General features: G+C 46.0%; 1 protein-coding gene across 1 annotated transcript in view; it reads right to left on the bottom strand.

Moving 5' to 3' along the window:
• The window catches only part of LOC123732427 (WD repeat-containing protein 19), a 60,864-nt gene that overhangs the window by 5,766 nt on the left and 35,098 nt on the right, over positions 1-20,000 (bottom strand). Inside the window, 13 exon segments of the mRNA XM_082974002.1 lie at positions 4,118-4,242; positions 7,405-7,501; positions 8,249-8,269; positions 8,271-8,330; positions 9,484-9,552; positions 10,244-10,353; positions 11,077-11,201; positions 12,063-12,209; positions 15,894-15,977; positions 16,194-16,276; positions 17,505-17,645; positions 17,817-17,874; positions 18,248-18,357. Of these exon segments, the coding sequence (XP_082830128.1) occupies positions 4,118-4,242; positions 7,405-7,501; positions 8,249-8,269; positions 8,271-8,330; positions 9,484-9,552; positions 10,244-10,353; positions 11,077-11,201; positions 12,063-12,209; positions 15,894-15,977; positions 16,194-16,276; positions 17,505-17,645; positions 17,817-17,874; positions 18,248-18,357 (1,230 nt within the window).

Here is a 20,000-nt window from a genome sequence, read left to right as displayed (position 1 = left end):
ATTAATCAATACATGAATCAATCCATAATAACAGCATCAGGTATCATCAACTGGCCCCCAGTAGTGTAGTTCTACCTTAATAACCAGGATGTACAAGTGGGGGATGCTGGGTAGTGTAGTTCTACCTTAACCTGTTAGGGCTAGGGGGCAGTATTGACACGGCCGGATAAAAAACGTACCCGTTTAATCTGGTTACTACTCCTGCCCAGTAACTAGAATATGCATATAATTATTTGGATAGAAAACACCCTAAAGTTTCTAAAACTGTTTGAATGGTGTCTGTGAGTATAACAGAACTCATATGGCAGGCAAAAACCTGAGAGGATTCTGAACAGGAAGTGGCCTGTCTGACAAGTTGTTGTTCATCTTGGCTCTTTTTATTGAAGACTGAGGATCTTTGCTCTAACGTGACACTTCCTACGGCTCCCATAGGCTCTCAGAGCCCGGGAAAAAGCTGAACGATATCGAGGCAGCCTCTGGCTGAAACACATTATCGCTTTTGGCAAGTGGCCGATCAGAGGACAATGGGCTTAGGCGCGTGCCCGAGTCGACCCCGTGCTTTATTTTCTTTCCTCTTTTTACCTAAACGCAGATTCCCGGTCGGAATATTATCGCTTTTTTACGAGAAAAATGGCATAAAAATTTATTTTAAACAGCGGTTGACATGCTTCGAAGTACGGTAATGGAATATTTAGAATTTTTTTGTCACGAAATGCGCCATGCGCACGACCCTGATTTACCATTTCGGATAGTGTCTTGAACGCATGAACAAAACGCCGCTATTTGGATATAACAATGGATTATTTGGGACCAAACCAACATTTGTTATTGAAGTAGAAGTCCTGGGAGTGCATTCTGACGAAGAACAGCAAAGGTAATAACATTTTTCTTATAGTAAATCTGACTTTGGTGAGGGCTAAACTTGCTGGGTGTCTAAATAGCTAGCCCTGTGATGCCGGGCTATCTACTGAGAATATTGCAAAATGTGCTTTCACCGAAAAGCTATTTTAAAATCGGACATATCGAGTGCATAGAGGAGGTCTGTATCTATAATTCTTAAAATAATTGTTATGTTTTTTGTGAACGTTTATCGTGAGTAATTTAGTAAATTCACCGGCAGTGTTCGGTGGGAATGCTAGTCACATGCTAGTCACATGCTAATGTAAAAAGCTGGTTTTTGATATAAATATGAACTTGATTGAACAAAACATGCATGTATTGTATAACATAATGTCCTAGGGTTGTCATCTGATGAAGATCATCAAAGGTTAGTGCTGCATTTAGCTGTGGTTTGGGTTTATGTGACATTATATGCTAGCTTGAAAAATGGGTGTCCCACCTAGCCCATAGAGGTTAACCAGGATGTATGAGTGGAGGATGCTGGGTAGTGTAGTTCTACCTTAACCAGGATGTACGAGTGGGGGATGCTGGGTAGTGTAGTTCTACCTTAACTAGGATGTATGAGTGGAGGATGCTGGGTAGTGTAGTTCTACCTTAACCCGGATGTATAAGTGGAGGGTGCTGGGTAGTGTAGTTCCACCTTAACCAGGATGTATGAGTGGAGGATGTTGGGTAGTGTAGTTCTACCTGAACCAGGATTTATGAGTGGAGGATGCTGGGTAGTGTAGTTCTACCTGAACCAGGATGTATGAGTGGAGGATGCTGGGTAGTGTAGTTCTACCTTAACCAGGATGTATGAGTGGAGGATGCTGGGTAGTGTAGTTCTACACTATATATACAAAAGTATATGGACACCCCTTCGTTTTAGTGGATTCGGCTATTTTAGCCACATCCGTGTATAAAATCGAGCACAGAGCCATGCAATCTCCATAGACAAACATTGGCAGCAGAATGGCCTTACTGAAGAGCTCAGTGACTTTCAACGTGGCACAGTGACAGAATGCCACCTTTCCAACAAGTCAGTTTGTCAAATTTCTGCCCTGCTAGAGCTGCCCCGGTCAACTGTAAGTGCTGTTATTGTGAAGTAGAAACGTCTAGGAGCAACAACGGCTCAACCGTGAAGTGGTAGGCCACACAAGCTCACAGAACTGGACCGCCGAGTGCTGAAGCGCATAAAAATTGTCTGTCTTCGGTTGATGCTGGGTAGTGTAGTGGTATAGTAGTAGAGGATGCTGGGTAGTGTAGTGGTATACCAACACTACAGAGTTCCAAACTGCCTCTGGAAGCAACGTCAGCACAAGAACTGTTAGCCAGGAGCTTCATGAAATGGGTTTCCGTGGCCAAGCAGCCGCACACAAGCCTAAGATCACCATACGCAATGCCAAGTGTTGGCTGGAGTGGTGTAAAGCTCGCCGCCATTGGACTCTGGAGCAGTGGAAACGCCTTCTCTGGAGTGATGAATCACACTTCACCACCTGGCAGTCCGACGGTCAAATCTGGGTTTGGTGGATGCCAGGAGAACGCTACCTGCCCAAAACCACAGTGCCCACTGTAAAGTTTGGTGGAGGACGAAGAATGGTCTCAGGCTGTTTTTCATGGTTTGGGCTATGCCCCTGGAGGATGCTGGGTAGTGTTGTTCTACCTTAACCAGGATATATGAGTGGAGAATGCTGAGAGTGTAGTGGTTTAGCAGTAGAGGATGCTGGGTAGTGTAGTGGTATAGCAGTAGAGGATGCTGGGTAGTGTAGTGGTATAGCGGTAGAGGATGCTGGATAGTGTAGTGGTTTAGCAGTAGAGGATGCTGGGTAGTGTAGTGGTATAGCAGTGGAGAATGCTGGGTAGTGTAGTGGTATAGCAGTGGAGAATGATGGGTAGTGTAGTGGTAAAGCGGTAGAGGATGCTGGGTAGTGTAGTGGTAGAGCGGTAGAGGATGCTGGGTAGTGTAGTGGTATAGCGGTAGAGGATGCGGGGTAGTGTAGTGGTAGAGCGGTAGAGGATGCTGGGTAGTGTAGTGGTATAGCAGTGGAGGATGCGGGGTAGTGTAGTGGTAGAGGATGCTGGGTAGTGTGGTGGTAGAGCAGTAGAGGATGCAGGGTAGTGTAGTGGTATAGCAGTAGAGGATGCTGGGTAGTGTAGTGGTATAGCAGTAGAGGATGCTGGGTAGTGTAGTGGTAGAGCAGTAGAGGATGCTGGGTAGTGTAGTGGGAGAGCAGTAGAGGATGCTGGGTAGTGTAGTGGTAGAGCAGTAGAGGATGCTGGGTAGTGTAGTATAGCAGTAGAGGATGCTGGGTAGTGTAGTGGTAGAGCAGTAGAGGATGCTGGGTAGTGTAGTGGTAGAGCAGTAGAGGATGCTGGGTAGTGTAGTGGTAGAGCAGTAGAGGATGCCTGGTAGTGTAGTGGTTTAGCAGTAGAGGATGCTGGGTAGTGTAGTGGTAGAGCAGTAGAGGATGCTGGGTAGTGTAGTGGTATAACGGTAGAGGATGCTGGGTAGTGTAGTGGTAGAGCAGTAGAGGATGCTGGGTAGTGTAATGGTAGAGCAGTAGAGGATGCTGGGTAGTGTAGTGGGAGAGCAGTAGAGGATGCTGGGTAGTGTAGTGGTAGAGCAGTAGAGGATGCTGGGTAGTGTAGTATAGCAGTAGAGGATGCTGGGTAGTGTAGTGGTAGAGCAGTAGAGGATTCTGGGTAGTGTAGTGGTAGAGCAGTAGAGGATGCTGGGTAGTGTAGTGGTAGAGCAGTAGAGGATGCTGGGTAGTGTAGTGGTAGAGTAGTAGAGGATGCCTGGTAGTATAGTGGAAGAGCAGTAGAGGATGCTGGGTTGTGTAGTGGTAGAGCATTAGAGGATGCTGGGTAGTGTAGTGGCATAGCAGTAGAGGATGCTGGGTAGTGTAATGGTATAACGGTAGAGGATGCTGGGTAGTGTAGTGGTATAGCAGTAGAGGATGCTGGGTAGTGTAGTGGTAGAGGATGCTGGGTAGTGTAGTTGTATAGCGGTAGAGGATGCTGGGTAGTGTAGTGGTATATCGGTAGAGGATGCTGGGTAGTGTAGTGGTATAACGGTAAAGGATGCTGGGTAGTGTAGTGGTATAGCAGTAGAGGATGCTGGGTAGTGTAATGGTATAGCAGTAGAAAATGCTGGGTAGTGTAGTGGGAGAGCAGTAGAGGATGCTGGGTAGTGTAATGGTATACCAGTAGAAAATGCTGGGTAGTGTAGTTCTACCTTAACCAGTATGTAGGAGTGGAGGATCATGAGGTTAGTGTTCATCTCAGCAGGGATTCTGATCTTCTGTGTCTGCAGCTCAGTGTACATGCTGAACAGCACGTCATGGGCGTTACGGTAGTTCCCTGGAACACACATGCACACAAACACGTCCTTTATGACATGTACATGAGTGTGTGTATATATGAGTGTTTGTGTGTATATGCAGTACCAGTCAAACGTTTGGACACCTATTCATTCATGGGTTTTTCTTAATTTTTACTATTTTCTACATTGTAGAATAATAGTGACAACATCAACACTATGAAATAACACATGTGGAATCATGTAGTAACCAAAAAAGTGTTAAAACAAAAATAATATATATTTTACATTTGAGATTCTTCAAAGTAGCCACCCTTTGCCTTGATGACAGCTTTGCCCACTCTTCCCATTCTCTCAACCAGCTTCATGAGGTAGTCACAAATTCCACAAATTAACTTTAACCTGTTGGGTCTAGGGGGCAGCATTTGCACGTCTGGATAAAAAAAATGTACCCGATTTAATCTGGTTACTAATCCTACCCAGTAACTAGAATATGCATATACTTATTATATATGGAAAGAAAACACTCTAAAGTTTCCAAAACTGTTTGAATGGTGTCTGTGAGTATAACAGAACTCATTTGGCAGGCAAAACCCTGAGACATTTTCTGACAGGAAGTGGATACCTGATGTGTTGTATTGACTTTAAACCTATCCCATTGAAAAACACAGGGGCTGAGGAATATTTTGGCACTTCCTATTGCTTCCACTAGATGTCACCAGCCTTTACAAAGTGTTTTGAGTCTTCTGGAGGGAGATCTGACCGAACAAGAGCCATGGAACGGTGATGTCCCATTAGACACCTGGCGCGCTACTTCATGTTGGGTACCCTCGTTCCAATACGTTATAAAAGACTATGCATTCGTCCACCTTGAATATTATTCATGTTCTGGTTAAAAAAGGCCCTAATGATTTATGCTATACAACGTTTGACATGTTTGAACGAACGGAAATATATTTTTTCCCCTCGTTCATGACGAGAAGTCCGGCTGGCTTACATCATGTGCTAACGAGACGGAGATTTTTGGACATAAATGATGAGCTTTTTTGAACAAAACTACATTCGTTATGGACCTGTGATACCTGGAAGTGACATCTGATGAAGAGAATCAAAGGTAATGGATTATTTACATAGTATTTTCGATTTTAGATCTCCCCAACATGACGTCTAGTCTGTATCGCAACGCGTATTTTTTCTGGGCACAGTGCTCAGATTATTGCAAAGTGTGATTTCCCAGTAAGGTTATTTTTAAATCTGGCAAGTTGATTGCGTTCAAAAGATGTAAATCTATAATTCTTTAAATGACAATATAATATTTTACCAATGTTTTCTAATTTTAATTATTTAATTTGTGACGCTGACTTGACTGCCGGTTATTGGAGGGAAACGATTTCCTCAACATCAATGCCATAGTAAAACGCTGTTTTTGGATATAAATATCAACTTGATAGAACTAAAAATGCATGCATTGTCTAACATAATGTCCTAGGAGTGTCATCTGATGGAGATTGTAAAAGGTTAGTGCATCATTTTAGCTGGTTTTATGGTTTTGGTGACCCTGTCTTTGACTTGACAAAACATTACACACAACTCTTGTAAATGTACTGTCCTAACATACTCTAAATTTATGCTTTCGCCGTAAAACCTTTTTGAAATCGTAAAACGTGGTTAGATTAAGGAGATGTTTATCTTTCAAATGGTGTAACATAGTTGTATTTTTGAAAAATTTGAATTTTGACATTTATTTGGATTCAAATTTGCCGCTCTTGAAATGCACCTGCTGTTGATGGAGTGCACCACGGGTGGCACGCTAGCGTCCCACCTAGCCCCAAGAGGTTAACAAGGCACACCTGTTAATTGAAATGCATTCCAGGTGACTACCTCATGAAGCTGGTTGAGAGAATGCCAAGAGTGTGCAAAGCTGTCATGAAGGCAAAGGGTGGCTACTTTGAAGAATCTCAAGTGTAAAATATATATATTTTTTGTTTTAACACTTTTTGGTTACTACATGATTCCATAGTTTTGATGTCTTCACTATTATTCTGCAGCGATACGCCATCCCATCTGGTTTGCGCTTAGTGGGACTATAATTTGTTTTTCAACAGGATAATGACCAAGAAGGAGAGTGATGGAGTGCTGCATCAGATGACCTGGCCTCCACAATCACCCGACCTCAACCCAATCGAAATGGTTTGGTTTGAGTTGGACCGTAGAGTGAAGGAAAAGCAGCCACCAAGTGCTCAGCATATGTGGGAACTCCTTCAAAACTGTTGGAAAAGCATTCCAGGTGAAGCTGGTTGAGAGAATGCCAAGAGTGTGCAAAGCTGTCATCAAGGCAAAGGATGGCACTTTGAAGAATGTCAAACATAGAATATATTTTTAATTTGTTTAACACTTTTTTGGTTACTACATGATTCCATATGTGTTATTTCATAGTGTTGATGTCTTCACTATTATTCAACAATGTAGAAAATAGTAAAAATAAAGAAAAACCCTTGAATGAGTCGGTGTGTCCAAACTTTTGACTGGTACTGTGTCTGTATATGAGTTTGCGTGTGTGTATGTATATATATATATATATATATATATATTATGTATAATTGATATATATTATATATTATATATAAAATATATATTATATATAATATATATATATATATATATTATGTATAATTGATATATATTATATATTATATATAAAATATATATTATATATAATATATATATATATATTATATATATATATATATATATATATATATATATATATATATATAATGTATATTTTATATATAATATATAATATATATCAATTATACATAATATATATATATATATATTATATATAATATAATATATTATATATAAATTATATATAATATATATATATATATATTATGTATAATTGATATATATTATATATAAAATATATATTATTATTATATATATTTTGTGTATATATATATTATATATATATTTTATATATATATTTTGTATATATATATTATATATATTTTATATATATATACATATTATATATATATTTTGTATATATATATATATATATATATATATATATATATTTATATATATATAATTTATATATATATAATTGATATATATTATATACTAAATATATTATATACATTAAATATATAAAATATATTATATATATAAAATCTATAAAATGTATGAGTGTGTACCTGCAGACTGCTCCTCTCTAGCGATGATGATTGCAGTACATGCTGCCTCTCTGTACTGCAGCAGGCCCATGTAGAGACGGAACAGATACTTGGCATCCTGGGAGGAGGGGAAGACAACAACATCACTCAGTGATAGGCTCCCTGTCAGACGGCAGCCAATCAGAGGGCACAGTCAAGAGAGAGCAAACACATGGCTTGGCTGGCAGGGTGGGGACAGAGAGCCCACAGAATGCTTATAGTGTAAAATAAAGATTTAAAGTCTCTCTCTCTCTCTCTCTCTCTCTCCTCTCTCTCTCTGTCTCCCTCTCTGTCTCCTCTCTGTCTCCTTCTCTCTCTCATCGCCTCCCTCTCCGTCTCTCTCTCTCTCTGTCTGTCTCTCTCTCTATCTGTCTCTCTCTCTATCCTGTCTCTCTCTCTCTGTCTCCTTCTCTCTCTCTCTCTGTCTCTCTCTTCTCCTCTCTCTCTCCTCTCTCTCTCTCTCTCTCTCTCTCTCTCTCTCTCTCTCTCTCTCTCTCTCTCTCTCTCTCGTCTCTCTCTCTCTCTCTCTCTCTCTCTCTCTCTCTCTCTCTCTCTTCTCTCTCTCTCCTCTCTCTCTCTCGCTCTCTCTCTCGGCTCTCTCTCTCTCTCTCTTCTCTCTCTCTCTCTCCCCTCTCCTCCCTCCCTCCCTCCCTCCCCTCCCTCCCCCTCCCTCCCTTCCCTCTCCTCGCCCTCCCCTGAGAGAGAGTCAGAGGAAAAACAGAAGAACAGGAAAGAGCGAGCTAGGGGGAAAGAAAAGCCAAACGACTATTCCAATCAATTAAAGACAGACAGATAGATATTGATAAGGTAGTATAATACTGATTACCTTGGGCATGCCGTCCCCACCTCTCCCCCATCAGGTAATCAATCAGCTGATTGGTCAAAGACTCATCCTTGGCTTGTCCCACCTGGAAAACACACACAAGTCCTTGTATAACTAACCTTGTGGGGACACACTTACCCTAAAACACACAGTCTTGTATAACTAACCTTGTGGACACACACACACAGTCTTGTATAACTAACCTTGTGGGGACACACACACACAGTCTTGTATAACTAACCTTGTGGGGACACACTTACCCTAAAACACACAGTCTTGTATAACTAACCTTGTGGGGACACACAGACACACACACACACACACACACACACACACACACACACACACACACACACACACACACACACACACACACACACACACACACACACACACACACACACAGTCTTGTATAACTAACCTTGTGGGGACACAATTCAGTCCTATTCAAAATACTATTTTCCCTAACCCCTAGCTCCTAACCCATACTCTTAATCCTAACCCTAGCTCCTAACCCATACTCTTAACCCTAACCCTAACCCTAGCTCCTAACCCATACTCTTAACCCTAAACCCTAGCTCCTAACCCATACTCTTAACCCTAAACCCTAGCTCCTAACCCATACTCTTAACCCTAAACCCTAGCTCCTAACCCATACTCTTAACCCTAAACCCTAGCTCCTAACCTTAGTTCCTAACCCTAGTTCCTAACCCTACCTCCTAACCCTACCTCCTAACCCTAGTTCCTAACCCTACCTCCTAACCCTAGCTCCTAACCCCAGCTCCTAACCCTAGCTCCTAACCCTAGCTCCTAACTCTAGCTCCTAGCCCCTAACCCTAGCTCCTAACCCATACTCTTAACCCTAAACCCTAGCTCCTAACCTTAGTTCCTAACCCTAGTTCCTAACCCTAGTTCCTAACCCTAGTTCCTAACCCTACCTCCTAACCCTAGCCCCTAACCCTAGCCCCTAACCCTAGATCCTAACCCTAGCTACTAACCCTAGCTCCTAGCCCCTAACCCTACCTCCTAACCCTACCTCCTAACCCTAGCTCCTAACCCTAGCTCCTAACCCTAAACCCCCTACAAACAGCATTTGACCTTGTGGGGACCAACAAAATGTCCCCAGTTGGTCAAATGTTAGTTAGTTTACTATTATTGTGGAGACTTCTGGTCCAAGTTTAGTTAAACACACACACGCACAGAACACACACACACAAACACACACACACACTCCTCACCGTCTCTATAGCCATCTCGATGGCCAGGTTGTCATCAGTGTTGGGACATTTCAGGAAGTGCTTCAGAGCCTGAGAGAGAGAGAGAAGAGTAAAGAGAGAGAGAAGAAGAGAAGACAGAGAGAGAGAGAGACAGAGAGAGACAGAGAGAGAGAGAGACAGAGAGAGAGAGAGAGAGAGAGAGACAGAGAGAGAGAGAGAGAGAGAGAGACAGAGAGAGAGAGAGAGAGAGACAGAGACAGAGAGAGACAGAGAGAGACAGAGAGAGAGAGAGACAGAGAGAGAAGAGAGAGAGAGAGAGAGAGACAGACAGACAGACAGACAGACAGACAGACAGACAGACAGACAGACAGACAGACAGACAGACAGACAGACAGACAGACAGACAGATAGACAGACAGACAGACAGACAGACAGACAGACAGACAGACAGACAGACAGACAGACAGACAGACAGACAGACAGACAGACAGACAGACAGATAGACAGATAGACAGATACATAGATACATAGATACATAGACAGATAGATAGATAGATAGATAGATAGATAGATAGATAGATAGATAGATAGATAGATAGATAGATAGATAGATAGATAGACAGATAGATAGACAGATACATAGATACATAGACAGATAGACAGATAGATAGATAGATAGATAGATAGATAGATAGATAGATAGATAGATAGATAGATAGATAGATAGATAGATAGATAGATAGATAGATAGATAGATAGATAGATAGATAGATGTCCATACTTTGCTGTACTGGCCAGACTTGTGGAAGAACTTCCCAGCCTGGAGGTGTTTGTTCTGCCCCTGGAAGTAGAGAGCAATACTCTGGTAGTCCTCCTGGGTGGCCTCAGAGCCTGCACACACACACACACACACACACACACACACACACACACACACACACACACACACACACACACACACACACACACACACACACACACACACACACACCACACACACACAGAGAGAGAAATACTCACTACTTTCCACTGATATATGAATGCAGCAACACTAACAGGGTACATCTGATAGGAAGAAAAACGACAGACCCCCCTCCTCCTCCCAGACCCCCCCTCCTCCCAGCCAACAGCCCCCCCTCCTCCTCCCAGACCCCCCCTCCTCCTCTCAGCCCAGACCCCCCCTCCTCCTCTCAGCCCACAGACCCCCCCCTCCTCCTCCCAGCCACCCCCTCCTCCTCTCAGCCCACCCCCCCTCCTCCCAGCCCCCCCCCTCCTCCCAGCCCCCCTCCTCCTCCCAGCCCCCCCTCCTCCTCTCTCCATCCTCTCCCTCCCCCTCTCTCTCTCCCCCCCTCCTCCTCTCAGCCCACCCCCCCCTCCTCCCAACCCCCCCTCCTCCTCCCAGCCCCCCCCCCCCCCCCCTCCTCCTAGCCCCCCCCTCCTCCTCTCAGCCCAGACCCCCCCTCCTCCTCCTAGACCCCCTCCCCCTCCTCCTCCTCTCAGCCCAGCCCCCCCTCCTCCTCCCAGACCCCCCCTCCTCCTCTCAGCCCACAGACCCCCCCCCCTCCTCCTCCCAGCCCCCTCCCCTCCTCTCAGCCCAGAGACAGAGAGACTGACTGATGATGTCTGCGTAGCTGTCCATCTGCCCGTGCTGCTGAGCCAACTGGAAGGCCTCGTCGTTACAGTGGGACAACACCAGGAACTGGATGGCTGAACCATAGTCACTGAGACGCAGGAAGAACCTGAAACACACACACACACACACGCGCACACACACACACACACACACGCACACACACACGCACACGCACACGCACGCGCACGCACACACACACACACACACACACACACACAACTGTAGTCACACACCGCACATTCCACATAGAATCATAATAAAAGTAGTCTGTCCCTCTGACTGACTGTCTGATCCTCTGACTGTGTGACTGTCTCTCTGACTGACTGTCTGTCCCTCTGACTGACTGTCTGTCCCTCTGACTGACTGTCTGATCCTCTGACTGTGTGACTGTCTCTCTGACTGACTGTCTGACTGTCTCTCTGACTGTGTGACTGTCTCTTTGACTGACTGTCTGACTGTCTCTCTGACTGTCCCTCTGACTGACTGTCTGTCCCTCTGACTGACTGTCCCTCTGACTGTCTGTCCCTCTGACTGTGTGACTGTCTCTCTGACTGACTGTCTCTCTGACTGTCCCTCTGACTATGTGACTGTCTGTCTCTCTGACTGACTGACCGTCTGTCTGTCTCTCTGACTGACTGTCTGTCTGACTGTTTGTCCCTCTGACTGCCTGTCCCTCTGACTGACTGTCTGATCCTCTGACTGACTGTCTGTCCCTCTGACTGTCTGTCTGACTGACTGTCTGTCCCTCTGACTGTGTGACTGTCCCTCTGACTGACTGACCGTCTGTCTGTCTCTCTGACTGACTGTTTGTCCCTTTGACTGTCTGTCCCTCTGACTGACTGTCTGATCCTCTGACTGACTGTCTGTCCCTCTGACTGTCTGTGACTGACTGACTGTCTGTCCCTCTGACTGTGTGACTGTCCCTCTGACTGACTGACCGTCCGTCCGTCCGTCTGTCTGTCCCCACCTGGCAACCATCTTGGCCCCGTCGATGCTCTGCGTCTCTCTGACAATGCGGACGGCGTCTTCAGGGTTGTTGAGGTGTTCCAGCAACACCCGGATCACGTTGTCCCAGTCCCTGGCACTCTCATAGGCCTGGGCAGCCTCCTTAAACCTGACACACACACAACATTATCCCAGTCCCTGGCCCTCTCATAGGCCTGGGCAGCCTCCTTAAACCTGACACACACACAACATTATCCCAGTCCCTGGCACTCTCATAGGCCTGGGCAGCCTCCTTAAACCTGACACACACAACATTATCCCAGTCCCTGGCCCTCTCATAGGCCTGGGCAGCCTCCTTAAACCTGACACACACACAACATTATCCCAGTCCCTGGCCCTCTCATAGGCCTGGGCAGCCTCCTTAAACCTGACACACACAACATTATCCCAGTCCCTGGCACTCTCATAGGCCTGGGCAGCCTCCTTAAACCTGTCACACACAACATTATCCCAGTCCCTGGTCCTCTCATAGGCCTGGGCAGCCTCCTTAAACCTGACACACACACAACATTATCCCAGTCCCTGGCCCTCTCATAGGCCTGGGCAGCCTCCTTAAACCTGTCACACACACAACATTATCCCAGTCCCTGGTACTCTCATAGGCCTGGGCAGCCTCCTTAAACCTGACACACACACAACATTATCCCAGTCCCTGGCCCTCTCATAGGCCTGGGCAGCCTCCTTAAACCTGACACACACACAACATTATCCCAGTCCCTGGCCCTCTCATAGGCCTGGGCAGCCTCCTTAAACCTGACACACACAACATTATCCCAGTCCCTGGCACTCTCATAGGCCTGGGCAGCCTCCTTAAACCTGACACACACACAACATTATCCCAGTCCCTGGCCCTCTCATAGGCCTGGGCAGCCTCCTTAAACCTGACACACACACAACATTATCCCAGTCCCTGGCACTCTCATAGGCCTGGGCAGCCTCCTTAAACCTGTCACACACACAACATTATCCCAGTCCCTGGCCCTCTCATAGGCCTGGGCAGCCTCCTTAAACCTGACACACACACAACATTATCCCAGTCCCTGGCCCTCTCATAGGCCTGGGCAGCCTCCTTAAACCTGACACACACAACATTATCCCAGTCCCTGGCACTCTCATAGGCCTGGGCAGCCTCCTTAAACCTGACACACACACAACATTATCCCAGTCCCTGGCCCTCTCATAGGCCTGGGCAGCCTCCTTAAACCTGACACACACACAACATTATCCCAGTCCCTGGCACTCTCATAGGCCTGGGCAGCCTCCTTAAACCTGTCACACACACAACATTATCCCAGTCCCTGGCCCTCTCATAGGCCTGGGCAGCCTCCTTAAACCTGACACACACACAACATTATCCCAGTCCCTGGCCCTCTCATAGGCCTGGGCAGCCTCCTTAAACCTGACACACACAACATTATCCCAGTCCCTGGCACTCTCATAGGCCTGGGCAGCCTCCTTAAACCTGACACACACACAACATTATCCCAGTCCCTGGCCCTCTCATAGGCCTGGGCAGCCTCCTTAAACCTGACACACACACAACATTATCCCAGTCCCTGGCACTCTCATAGGCCTGGGCAGCCTCCTTAAACCTGTCACACACACAACATTATCCCAGTCCCTGGCCCTCTCATAGGCCTGGGCAGCCTCCTTAAACCTGACACACACACAACATTATCCCAGTCCCTGGCACTCTCATAGGCCTGGGCAGCCTCCTTAAACCTGACACACACACAACATTATCCCAGTCCCTGGCCCTCTCATAGGCCTGGGCAGCCTCCTTAAACCTGACACACACAACATTATCCCAGTCCCTGGCACTCTCATAGGCCTGGGCAGCCTCCTTAAACCTGACACACACACAACATTATCCCAGTCCCTGGTACTCTCATAGGCCTGGGCAGCCTCCTTAAACCTGACACACACACAACATTATCCCAGTCCCTCACACTGTCTCCTTAAACCTGACAAACACAACATTATCCCAGTCCCTGGTACTCTCATAGGCCTGGGCAGCATCCTTAAACCTGACACACACACAACATTATCCCAGTCCCTCACACTGTCTCCTTAAACCTGACAAACACAACATTATCCCAGTCCCTGGCACTCTCATAGGCCTGGGCAGCCTCCTTAAACCTGACACACACAACATTATCCCAGTCCCTGGTACTCTCATAGGCCTGGGCAGCCTCCTTAAACCTGACACACACAACATTATCCCAGTCCCTGGTACTCTCATAGGCCTGGGCAGCCTCCTTAAACCTGACACACACACAACATTATCCCAGTCCCTGGCACTCTCATAGGCCTGGGCAGCCTCCTTAAACCTGACACACACACAACATTATCCCAGTCCCTGGCCCTCTCATAGGCCTGGGCAGCCTCCTTAAACCTGACACACACACAACATTATCCCAGTCCCTGGCCCTCTCATAGGCCTGGGCAGCATCCTTAAACCTGACACACACAACATTATCCCAGTCCCTGGCACTCTCATAGGCCTGGGCAGCCTCCTTAAACCTGACACACACACAACATTATCCCAGTCCCTGGCACTCTCATAGGCCTGGGCAGCCTCCTTAAACCTGACACACACAACATTATCCCAGTCCCTCACACTGTCTCCTTAAACCTGACACACACAACATTATCCCAGTCCCTGGCACTCTCATAGGCCTGGGCAGCCTCCTTAAACCTGACACACACACAACATTATCCCAGTCCCTGGCACTCTCATAGGCCTGGGCAGCCTCCTTAAACCTGACACACACAACATTATCCCAGTCCCTGGCCCTCTCATAGGCCTGGGCAGCCTCCTTAAACCTGACACACACACAACATTATCCCAGTCTCTGGCACTCTCATAGGCCTGGGCAGCCTCCTTAAACCTGACACACACACAACATTATCCCAGTCCCTGGCACTCTCATAGGCCTGGGCAGCCTCCTTAAACCTGTCACACACACAACATTATCCCAGTCCCTCACACTGTCTCCTTAAACACACAATATTATCCCAGTCCCCTCACACTGTCTCCTTAAACACACAATATTATCCCAGTCCCTCACACTGTCTCCTTAAACACACAACATTATCCCAGTCCCCTCACACTGTCTCCTTAAACACACAACATTATCCCAGTCACTCACACTGTCTCCTTAAACACACAATATTATCCCAGTCCCTCACACTGTCTCCTTAAACACACAACATTATCCCAGTCCCTCACACTGTCTCCTTAAACACACAATATTATCCCAGTCCCTCACACTGTCTCCTTAAACACACAACATTATCCCAGTCCCCTCACACTGTCTCCTTAAACACACAACATTATCCCAGTCCCCTCACACTGTCTCCTTAAACACACAACATTATCCCAGTCCCTCACACTGTCTCCTTAAACACACAATATTATCCCAGTCCCCTCACACTGTCTCCTTAAACACACAATATTATCCCAGTCCCTCACACTGTCTCCTTAAACACACAACATTATCCCAGTCCCCTCACACTGTCTCCTTAAACACACAACATTATCCCAGTCCCCTCACACTGTCTCCTTAAACACACAACATTATCCCAGTCCCTCACACTGGCTCCTTAAACACACAACATTATCCCAGTCCCTCACACTGTCTCCTTAAACACACAATATTATCCCAGTCCCCTCACACTGTCTCCTTAAACACACAACATTATCCCAGTCCCCTCACACTGTCTCCTTAAACACACAACATTATCCCAGTCCCCTCACACTGTCTCCTTAAACCACAGCGGTGGTACCTACTTTCCGTCCATCTCCTTGGCCTTGGCGTACTGCAGGTGGATCTTAGGAGAGGAGACCTGAGGAAGTAACTCTCCTACTTTAGACCTGAGAGAGAGAGATGGGGAGGGAGAGGGAGAGAGAGGGAGAGAGAGGGAGAGAAAGAGAGAGAGAGAGGGAGAGAGAGGGAGAGAGAGACAGAGAGAGAGAAAGAGAGAGAGAGAGAGAGAGACGCAGAGGGAGTGTTTTATGTGTTTTTCTATAATCTCTGTGTGTGTGTGTGTGTGTGTGTGTGTGTGTGTGTGTGTGTGTGTGTGCTCTCACCAGTTCTTGCAGCGTATGTAGACTGAAGCAGCCTTGTCATAATACTGTCCCTTCTCATATAACTGGGCTGCTTCAGAGAACTGCTGTAGAAACACAACACAGACAGAGAGAGAGAGAGTTAGTACTGTCTCTTCTGATACAACAGAGAGAGACGGAGAGAGAGAGAGAGAGAGAGACGGAGAGATATAGAGATAGATAGGATAGATAGAGGCAGACAGGAAGACAGACATCTAGGTAGAGAGAGAAGGATGGATGGACAGACACCTTCATGTGCTCCAGTATAACTCCACAGTCTTTCTCCAGGACAGATAGATATAGAGAGAGATAGAGGTAGAGAGTGATACACTCCACAGTCTTTCTTCAGGACAGATAGAAATAGAGAGAGATAGAGGTAGAGAGTGATAACTCCACAGTCTTTCTTCAGGCCAGATAGAAATAGAGAGAGATAGAGGTAGAGAGTGATAACTCCACAGTCTTTCTTCAGGACAGATAGAAATAGAGAGAGATAGAGGTAGAGAGTGATACCTTCATGTTCTCCAGTATAACTCCACAGTCTTTCTTCAGGACAGATAGAAATAGAGAGAGATAGAGGTACAGAGTGATAACTCCACAGTCTTTCTTCAGGACAGATATAAATAGAGAGAGATAGAGGTAGAGAGTGATAACTCCACAGTCTTTCTTCAGGACAGATAGAAATAGAGAGAGATAGAGGTAGAGAGTGATACCTTCATGTTCTCCAGTATAACTCCACAGTCTTTCTTCAGGACAGATAGAAATAGAGAGAGATAGAGGTAGAGAGTGATAACTCCACAGTCTTTCTTCAGGACAGATAGAAATACAGAGAGATAGAGGTAGAGAGTGATAACTCCACAGTCTTTCTTCAGGACAGATAGAAATAGAGAGAGATAGAGGTAGAGAGTGATAACTCCACAGTCTTTCTTCAGGACAGATAGAAATACAGAGAGATAGAGGTAGAGAGTGATAACTCCACAGTCTTTCTTCAGGACAGATAGAAATAGAGAGAGATAGAGGTAGAGAGTGATAACTCCACAGTCTTTCTTCAGGACAGATAGAAATAGAGCGAGATAGAGGTAGAGAGTGATAACTCCACAGTCTTTCTTCAGGACAGATAGAAATAGAGAGAGATAGAGGTAGAGAGTGATAACTCCACAGTCTTTCTTCAGGACAGATAGAAATAGAGAGAGATAGAGGTAGAGAGTGATAACTCCACAGTCTTTCTTCAGGACAGATAGAAATAGAGAGAGATAGAGGTAGAGAGTGATAGAGAGAGATAGAGGTAGAGAGTGATACCTTCATGTTCTCCAGTATAACTCCACAGTCTTTCTTCAGGACTCTGCTCGGGTGAGCGATGGCCTGGGCCGCGCCTCTTCTGATGTCACCCATCCTGATTGACATCCTGGCCACACCCCCCTGACATGCCTCATCATGCTCCTGGGACCACACACACGCACACGCGCACACACACACACACACATAGAGAGAGAGAGAGAGAAAGGAGGAAAGATAGAGGGTAGGATGTTTTTAAACCCTTTAATACAGAAAATAAAAAGCTTGTATGGAAAACAAAACTACAACACACTGCAGAGGATAGTAGTGACTTGCCTTGTTGTTGTGGGTCATACCTTTCTCATAGTGAGACAGGGCATTCACATAGTCTCCTCTATAGAGAGAGAGACAGACAGAGACAGAGAGACAGAGAGAGAGACAGACAGAGAGAGAGACAGAGAGACAGACAGAGAGAGAGACAGAGAGAGAGAGACAGACAGAGAGAGAGAGAGACAGACAGAGAGAGAGACAGAGAGAGAGAGAGACAGAGAGAGAGACAGAGAGAGAGACAGAGAGAGAGAGAGAGACAGAGAGAGAGACAGAGAGAGGACGAGAGAGAGAGAGAGAGAGAGAGAGAGAGAGAGATCAATCACTAGGACATGATATAAAACTAAAAGCATGTGTGTGTGTGTGTGTGTGTGTGTGTGTGTGTGTGTGTGTGTGTGTGTGTGTGTGTGTGTGTGTGTGTGTGTGTGTGTGTATCTTACATGAACTCCAGCTGAACAGCGTACTCCTTTGATATGAACGGTATCTGGTCCTCAGCCAGTCTCTTAGCCAGCATCAGAGCTCTGTCCCAATGCTGCAGGTCCCTCCTCATCTAATACACACAGTGTTAATCAGACCAGCATCAGAGCTCTGTCCCAATGCTGCAGGTCCCTGCTCGTCGAATACACACAGTGTGAATCAGACCAGCATCAGTGTGTGTGTGTGTGTGTGTGTGTGTGTGTGTGTGTGTGTGTGTGTGTGTGTGTGTGTGTTGAATAGCGGAATCTGTGTTACGGAGATCTCCCGCCCAATCCCACGCCCCTTTTCCTGGAATAAATAAAAAGGCGAGAAACCGGTCAGATTATTTTTTATAAACATCAACGAGGTGAAATGGAACAATTTAATTACATCCCATCTCTAAATCTGGCTTCTCTACAACTGGGTTATTTTTTTTTACATTTTATTTATTTAACCTTTATTTAACTAAGTCAGTTAAAGAACAAATTATTATTTACAATGACGGCCTAACCCCTACCGGCCAAACCCTGGACGACGCTCGGCCAATCGTGCCCCCCCCCATGGGACTCCCAATCACAGCCGGGATGTGATACATGCCTAGATTCGAACCAGGGACTGTAGTGACGCCACTCGAGAGTTATGCATCATCAGGCTCAGGTAGAGGATGAGACTTGAGTGTTTAAAAGGATCCACCTGTTTTTTGTTGTTTCCCCGCCCCCAATTTTCGCCTAAAATGACAAACCCAAATCTAACTGTCTGTAGCTCAGGATCTGAAGCCAGGATTTGAATATTCTTGATACCATTTGAAAGGAAACACTTTGAAGTTTGTGGAAATGTGAAATGAATGTATTATTCCAGCCAAGGCGCAATTTAGATTTTTGGCCACTAGATGGAAGCAGTGTATGTGCAAAGTTTTAGACTGATCCAATGAACCATTATATACTGCTCCAAAAAATAAAGGGAACACTTAAACAACACATCCTAGATCTGAATGAAAGAAAAAATCTTATTAAATACTTTTTTCTTTACATAGTTGAATGTGCTGACAACAAAATCACACAAAAATAATCAATGGAATCCAATTTATCAACCCATGGAGGTCTGGATTTGGAGTCACACTCAAAATTAAAGTGGAAAATCACACTACAGGCTGATCCAACTTTGATGTAATGTCCTTAAAACAAGTCAAAATGAGGCTCAGTAGTGTGTGTGGCCTCCACGTGCCTGTATGACCTCCCTACAACGCCTGGGCATGCTCCTGATGAGGTGGCGGATGGTCTCCTGAGGGATCTCCTCCCAGACCTGGACTAAAGCATCCGCCAACTCCTGGACAGTCTGTGGTGCAACGTGGCGTTGGTGGATGGAGCGAGACATGATGTCCCAGATGTGCTCAATTGGATTCAGGTCTGGGGAACGGGCGGGCCAGTCCATAGCATCAATGCCTTCCTCTTGCAGGAACTGCTGACACACTCCAGCCACATGAGGTCTAGCATTGTCTTGCATCAGGAGGAACCCAGGGCCAACCGCACCAGCATATGGTCTCACAAGGGGTCTGAGGATCTCATCTCGGTACCTAATGGCAGTCAGGCTACCTCTGGCGAGCACATGGAGGGCTGTGCGGCCCCCCAAAGAAATACCACCCCACACCATGACTGACCCACCGCCAAACCGGTCATGCTGGAGGATGTTGCAGGCAGCAGAACGTTCTCCACGGCGTCTCCAAACTCTGTCACGTCT

Source organism: Salmo salar, chromosome 04 (assembly GCF_965601325.2).
Source record: "Salmo salar chromosome 04, fSalSal1, whole genome shotgun sequence".
NCBI lineage: Eukaryota > Metazoa > Chordata > Actinopteri > Salmoniformes > Salmonidae > Salmo > Salmo salar.
Note: the sequence above shows the minus strand (reverse complement) of the source record. Positions and strands in the feature narration are given on the sequence as shown.